The following is a 7,425-nucleotide window of genomic DNA, read 5'->3' as shown; positions in this document are numbered from 1 at the left end:
GCGTGCGCCCCTCCTCAGCCTGCCCTGCAGCGCCACAGCGCCCACCGGCCGCCCGACTACACCGCGGTGCATGGCCCAGGGCTGCAGGGGCGGGCCGACCGCACGCGCCTCTGGAGTCTGGCCTGGCCGATCCGCGCACGAGGACTAGCAGGACATGTGTCGTGGGCAGCAACGGCCGGCGTGAGCAGACAGTGTCGTGCAGCGATGCCCAGGCCCCTCCTGCCCTCTGGCCCTCAGCTCACCTTGCTTCTTCACCTGCTCCAGAAGAAGGTCCTTCATGGCAGGCTCTTCTGCAAGGTCAGAGGGAACTTCACCTTCGCTGTTGACGATGCCCACGCTGGCTCCATGGTTAATGAAATACCTATGCAGACAAGATCAGAATCAGAATCAACCTCTCCAGTCTGAGACCAGCGGTGCTCCTGTGCCTGGGGCTCCGCGCAGAGCATGGCCTCCATCTGGAGTTTTAGTGTGGTCCCAGATAAGGCACTCCACTAGCCTTCAACAGTTGGGATCAAAAGCGTCTCTATTTCTTGGTAAGAACAATGCCTACAAGTGGGATTTCTACACTCGTCCCTGAACCCCATTCTTTCACTCCCGGTGGGCGGCAGGGCGCTTTGTAAACACCACAAGGGAGACACGCAGCCTTAAAGCTCACCCCCAGGCCGAGGCCCAAACCCAGGCTTCCAGGAGGGCTTGGGACACCGCTAATACTGAGAACGGAGTCCCCGGAAGAGACGGAAAGGAGCGATTCTCACAGAAGCGCTCCCCATTCCCATTGAGAGCACAGTGAGCAGTGCCAGGGCACGAAAACAGAACGAAGGACAAATTACAGTTTTCATAAATCTGCCTAGGCTACACGTCCACGGAACTCTCCCTTCAACCAGCCATCTCCATGAAGTCTACACTCTGAGACGAAACTAAATGACTGAAAAAATAAATGAGTATATTCTAAATAATTAGATTCTATATTGAAAGGCAATACAGTGTTCAATACTAAAGAGCAAAGGCCTGATAACTTTGATACCTTACAGAGATCCTTTTGATTTTCAAAGTACTTTCACGCACAATTATATAATGAGTCTTACACAATTTCAGGATTAGGCCACGTGGGTGCTGTTAGAGCTGAAAGACAGAGCTATGGCCCCATCTTCTGACTTCAGCTCCAGTTCATCTTGGCACCACAGCAAGTCACTCTGGGGCCAGTGAGAACCCCAACAATGCCAGAGTGCTCCCAAATACAAGTATTTAAAGGAGAAAGAAAAACTGCTTAAATTAGACTTCAACCAATCCACAACGCAGCAAGCATTTACAGGTCCCCTTCTGCGTTTAAGGGTGCACGTTTTTAGCACACTGAGGCTCCCCTTGGGGCTCAGTGGTAAAGAACCCACTTGCCAGAGCAGGAGATGCAGGTTCGATCCCTTGATCAGGAAGATCCCCGGGAGAAGAGAATGGCAACCCAGTCCAGTATTTTCCACTTAGCCTGGAAAATCCCAGGGACAGAGAAGCCTGGGGGGCTACAGTCCATGGGGTCGTAAACAGTCAGACACGACTGAATGACCAAACAACAACACGTTTTAAAGACACTGCAGAAGAATTTAAAAAGATAATGCGTGGCCACTGCATTCAGGAGCTGGCAGAGGAGAATCTGCAGCTATTAGATTTATAGCACGTTTTTCGAGGGTACTGCTTTCTCACTGCTTAGTACCTGGTATAAACAGAGCACCCATAAATGTGTCTACCTTACAGGTGGATTGCACACATATGAACTCATCTGACTTTCAGCTGTCTCCACTCTCCCCTCACAGACTCAGAGGAAGACAGACTCCGCGCTGAGGCTAGCCGCTCCCTCTGCTCTCCTTGACCACACTAAGGCCACCTGCTGCCCTTCATGTCCATGCTCCTTCACCTCCCAACCCTGGGAAACCAAAATGCAAAAAATACACAGAGTGAGCGCAGGACACACGCTCCTGGACTGAGCCGCACCCTCTCTGCTCACTCTGAACCCCACACTCCCCCAGAGTCAGCTCCGCACACACACATGTGGACTGAGCTGCACCCTCTCTGCTCACCCTGAACCCCGCATTATCCCCAAACACAATAGCTCACTTGCCTCCCACAGTTCAACAGTCCCTCCAACTGATGAAACACTCTCCCCTCCCCCCTTTCCTGCTATTATTAGAAACTTTCCATGTCTTTCAAAGCCCCTTTTAGAGGCCTTTGCATGTTCTGACAGCCAAACCTTCCCTCTTCTTCCTTGGACTCCACCTTTGGCACTAAGTCTGGGCCTCTGCCCCACCCCCCACCCTCCAGCTGACTGCAGCTCCAGGACAACAGCTGTGTCCTCCTCACGGGCATCACCGCTGTGACATCCGACGTGCACTCTCTCCTAGCAACCCACAAACACTGCTCGAAATAAACACAGCATCGAGCTGCTCCACTCGGACGCCTTTTCCGTTCTTTCCTGGGTCAGCGGCAACGCCACTCGCGCATAAAGGCCCTGCTTCTCCCTTTCCTGAGAAGTTCTCGGACCCTGATGGAGACGACTCCTGTCCAGAAACGACCTGGGTCTCCCCGAATCAGAGGGATACATGCCAAGTGAGACACTGCCCCAGACCATCCTCACCCTGGGGGCGGGCTGATGGGGGCGGAGCCTCTCCAGGTTCACACTGTTACCTGAACAAGTATCACCCATGAAGTCTTCTTTCTGTTCTGACCATGCTGTGCGGCATGAGGGATCTTAATTCCCCCACCAGGGACGGAACCCACGCCCTTTGCAGTGGTAACACAGAATCTTAACCATGGCACCGCCACCGAAGTGTCCATGAAGTAATATTTCCTGTAATCCTGAGGATCTTTACAGTTACCCTGAGGCTCAGAAATACCTCTTAGCTCAGTAAACATGGGCTTCCCTGGTGGCTCAGAGGGTAAAGCGTCTGCCTGGAAGGCGGGAGACCCGGGTTCAGTCCCTGGGTCGGGAAGATCCCCTGGAGAAGGAAAATGGAAACCCACTCCAGTATTCTTGCCTGGAGAATCCCATGGATGGAGAAGCCTGGTAGGTTACAGTCCACGGGGTCACAAAGAGTCGGACACGACTGAGTGACTTCACTTTCACTTTCAGTAAACATGGCCTTTAGAAAATAAAGCCTCTCTTGGGACTTCCCTAAAGGCCCGGTCATCAGGACGCGGCGCTTTCACAGCCATGGCCCAGGTTCCATCCCGGGTCAGGGAACTCAGATCCCACGAGCCATGCACAGCTTGGCCAGAAAAGAACAAGAAGAAAGAAAGAAAATAAAGCCTCTGTGTCCTTCTTAAGTCACCACCAACGTAAGGTCTTTTTGCTACTATTCTAAGGGGTGAACAAAGAAACCGAGATGTGTTCAAAAACTCAGAATAAATTAGCACCACTAATATAAACAATAAAACCAAACTAAATGCTGTTATTTGGGTCAGTCTGCCGCTTCTAAGTTAGACACTGGTGGTAACAGGAACGTAAGACACCCAGCTGACTAGCGACAGGCCTGACTCCAAGAGGAGTAACAGCCCTAACCTCTTTTTAAAATGTGTCATACAGAGTTGAAATATGAGACTAAAAAAGGTCATCACGCTAGAATGCACTGATTCTTCCCTAGAAAGGGAGTCTGGCTGTTCTTCATTTCCACTTGCTTGAAATTTAGACTTTCTAAAGATTCTGGGAATGAGAGTGTAAGGTTTTTACTCTCATTCTTACTCTTTTACCTCAAGAATTATAAAATCTTTAAGGTTTTTAAGATACAAAAAGAAAAACGAGGGAAAGACGGGGCACTAATCTCTGAAACACCGCTCATAGACCCTGCGGTCGAGGCCCTTAAAGGCGGGGGGCTCTGTGGGCCTGGGAATGCAGCCGCACGGGGACACACGGGGAGGGTGAGGACAGCCAGCAGTGGCCCGGGAGGGCTGGTCCAGCTCGCGCCTCCGGGTTGGCCACCTGTGCCCGAGGAGACAGTGACTCACCAGTCTACTTCACTCAAAGTAGTGGTTGTTCCGGCAACAGACACTTAAAAGTTTGAACTTATTTCCAAAGGAACCATGTTCATCCACAAGCCAGGGTAAAGAAACCATGGCAATAAAGCGATCGCAGTCACTGTCTGTCTCAGCTTCACTTTAAAAGGAGGAAGACAGACCCCTAGGATTGGGCCAGCACGACTCCAGGCTGAGCTCTGCCTGTCACCTTCTAGGGGAAAAGCAGAACCCTGGACGGAATGAGATGTAGGAGGTCAGAATCACAAACAAGCCGCCGAACAGACAAACACCAGTGAGAAGGGACGGGCAGGCTCTGTTCATGGTTCTCAGGTAAATGGATGTCTCTGCAGAGGTGGGCTGAGGGGCCGCCCAGGAGGGGAGCTCTGCTGCGGGCGCCTGCTCCTCAGAACCCGCAGCGTCTGTCAGCACACCGCCTCTAACTCCCTGCACCCGGCACCCTCTCACGGGACCCAGCGAGGCTTCCGAGGGATCGCTCCCAGGCCTCTGCAGCGCTGCCAACAGAGCTCGCCCTGCTGTGCAACAGGAGGGCTATAACGGGCTCCACTCCTGCAGAAAGGGGCCGTGAAACACCTCATCTGACTTTCAAAGGACCACGGCTTTATGTAGAGAACTTACCTTAGCAATCCACAGTTAGTCTCATCCAGAACACATGTGACTGCCTTATCTCCCTGGCCACGCCTTCACTCAGCAGACACTCACTCAGCACCCCTTCCAGCCCAGACACTGTGTGGTGGGGCTCTTCTACACAGAGTGTGAAGAAATTCCCCAGGTCTGCCCCCGCACATGTCCAGCTACAGCCGCTAGAAACAGCCCAGACAGTGCGACCAGCAGAAGCCACCCCCGCGCGTCCCAACAAGTACGCACCACCTACAAACAGGAGCAAACACAAAATCTCAACCAAGAAGCTGCAGATTTAGCAGCTGTGCAAAACCCAGTTATCAATTATTCCTTAGAACTAATTCAACTGCCCGCTTTTATGAACTGCAGTAAAGAGCGGTCACGGCTGTATGTGAAACTCAGACTCGAGAGCAGAAGAGCACGTGTGTCCACACGCACCGCCAGCCACTCACTCTGCTATGTTGAGGTAGCCACAGGACGCTGCTGCATGCAGGGGCGTCCAGCCCTCGTTGTCCTGCTGGTTGACGCTGGCTCCGTTCTCCACCAGAAACTTCACCACGTCCAGGTTCTCGTCAATGCAGGCCTGCAAGGAAAAGCCCGTCACTGACTCAGCAAGTGCGTGTGGGGACGCTGCCCCGGCTCTGGCGGTGCGGCGGAGCCGGGGAACAAGGCATGTCAGCCCCCACGTCCTGAAGGGTGTCTGGGGGGCTGCTCAGCCCTGGGATCTTAGGCAAACCCCCCAACTCCCTCCCTGCCTCAGTGCTCAGCTGTGAAAGCGGCATGATGGCAACTGATCGTGTCACAGTGCCGCGAGGACTAACCAAGGACAGTGATCGCTGAAGTGCTGTTTCATCACGTCATCCAAGAGCGACGTCAGGAACCACTGATTTGCCTATGAATCTTACAGGCTCAAATACGCCTTTCTCAGCGGGAAGCTGCAGTTGAGGTTCCAGGACTGCTGAACCATCTCTGCTCTGGCGAGAGGGTGCGGTGAGCCCTCAAACAGAAGCCGTGTGCTCCTCTCCACGTCCGTCTGAGCAGCTGCAGACAGCACGGCACGTGTGTCTGTGCAACGTCAAGAAGGCAGAGAAGCTTCCGGAACAAAGGCTGCAAGCCCACTCTCAGCCAGCAAGGACAGCCACAAGACCCACAGGCCATCTGAGCACAGCCAGAGGACAAAAGCAGGGACAGCCACGTGGACAGAGGCGACTACCGTCCAGGCTTCGGTGGACCCAGAGCAGCGGAGATGCTTCAGGGCCAAGCAAATGAGAGTCCCTTTTTTAAAACTTGTCTCTTAGCCCCTCCTTCGCAAAAGAAGAAAAGAAAGTTAAAACTTTAGCTGAGAACAACTATCCAGGTCAAGCTGACTTGTGTACACTGTTAATACCCGGCTTGCCCCTCACTGGCTGAGGCCCGCACTCAAGACACGCAGCCCCACGGCGAGGAGCCGGGAGCCTCTGAGGAGCAAAGCAAACACCTAGAGGCCGGTTTCCCTCAATAATGACCCTGAAGAAACCGTAGAAACTCTTAACGTGACTAACCCTCAATCACAGACTCTAAGTGTCCTTAACGCCCTCTGACAACCGCAAGCACGCGTGTGGCCCTTCCCCACAGCCCGCGCTCAGCGCCGACTGCGGACAAAGCCTCTGTGTACCTGCCCAAGGTGCCAGATGAACACGCAGCTTTCTTCACAGATGCTACTTTACCAAGAAGAACCAACAGATGAACTACAACAATCAAGGCGCGAAAGTGAAAAGTGAGCCTGTCACTTCAAAGGGAAAGAAACCTCGTATTTCTTGCCAATGACAAAATTTGGCCATCCAATTAAAACCAGAACTTTGAAAAAACTACCAAGAGCCTGACAGCTCCCTAATGTTCAGTTTTCCAATGTGATCAGTGGGATTATCAAAAAAGGTGATTTATACTGTAAACGGAAATACATACTAACATCTGGAAATCGGTGTAACTCAAGGAACCCATACTTTCCACAAAAGCAAATTCATGTGTGAAAAAACCACGCAAGGTAAAAAATCCACTCAAAACACAGGGTAGATGCTGGACTTTAACGTCACAAAGTAAGGAAACTCCACTGATTCCACAGTGTGGAATCCAGATCCCAGACTGTGACTAATATTTAAGACGCTACTCTTGCTGGCATTTCAGCACAGCACCTGGAACACCCGTAGCCATGTGAGCAGACTGTTAGGACACTCCCCCCTTCCACACAGACACCCGTGTGAGCCCGGATTTCCCTCACATACATTCATCAGAACAACCTATCACAGGACACAGAAGGCAGACGCGAGCAGAGAGTCACGCAGGTGCAGGACAAGCCGCTCTTCCCTTTATGCCACGTCGACGGGCTGCTTTTACTTTGCTTTTGGTTCTGAAAGTACACAGCTCTTTTCCACTAAAGTACCTGTTTCATATGAACATATAATGGGCTACTGCTATTTTGACTGAATTACTAAGCAGGTAGTTTCAACACTTTTCAGTAATATGTAATAATACTTATGAACGAAAGCTCTTTAGGGTCCTGAAGAAATTTTCAGAATGTCAAGGATTACTTAGATCAAACAGTTTGAGAACTGATGTCTTCAATGAAACATACCAATGGATATTTTACAGTTATAATGAGCAACTGGGGAAGACTGAGGGCAGGAGGATGAGACGGGTGGATGGCATCATCGTCCCAACAGACATGAGTCTGAGCAAACTCTGGGAGATAGTGAAGGGCAGGGAAGCCTGGTGCGTTGCAGTCCGGGGTGGGGGTGGGGTGGGGGCAGG

General features: G+C 51.9%; 1 protein-coding gene and 1 long non-coding RNA gene across 2 annotated transcripts in view; both read right to left on the bottom strand.

Annotated features, from left to right (window-relative positions):
- PPP1R12B (protein phosphatase 1, regulatory subunit 12B) overlaps nucleotides 1-5,420 on the bottom strand; it is a 119,716-nt gene extending 114,296 nt beyond the window's left edge. The window contains exons 1-3 of the mRNA XM_010831121.1: nucleotides 5,325-5,420; nucleotides 5,091-5,221; nucleotides 243-361 (exon numbers count right to left, since the gene is read on the bottom strand). Coding sequence (XP_010829423.1) covers nucleotides 243-361; nucleotides 5,091-5,221; nucleotides 5,325-5,420 — 346 coding nt within the window. The remainder of the gene's footprint in view (nucleotides 1-242; nucleotides 362-5,090; nucleotides 5,222-5,324) is intronic.
- A 225-nt stretch (nucleotides 5,421-5,645) lies between these two features.
- LOC104981823 overlaps nucleotides 5,646-7,425 on the bottom strand; it is a 14,218-nt gene continuing 12,438 nt past the window's right edge. The window contains exon 3 of the long non-coding RNA XR_824420.1: nucleotides 5,646-5,657. This is a non-coding gene — a long non-coding RNA (uncharacterized LOC104981823). The remainder of the gene's footprint in view (nucleotides 5,658-7,425) is intronic.

This window comes from Bison bison, unplaced genomic scaffold (genome assembly GCF_000754665.1).
Source record: "Bison bison bison isolate TAMUID 2011002044 unplaced genomic scaffold, Bison_UMD1.0 scf7180017864524, whole genome shotgun sequence".
NCBI classification, from domain to species: domain Eukaryota; kingdom Metazoa; phylum Chordata; class Mammalia; order Artiodactyla; family Bovidae; genus Bison; species Bison bison.
The sequence above is the reverse complement of the archived record's forward strand: the minus strand, read 5'-3'. Positions and strand labels throughout refer to the sequence as shown.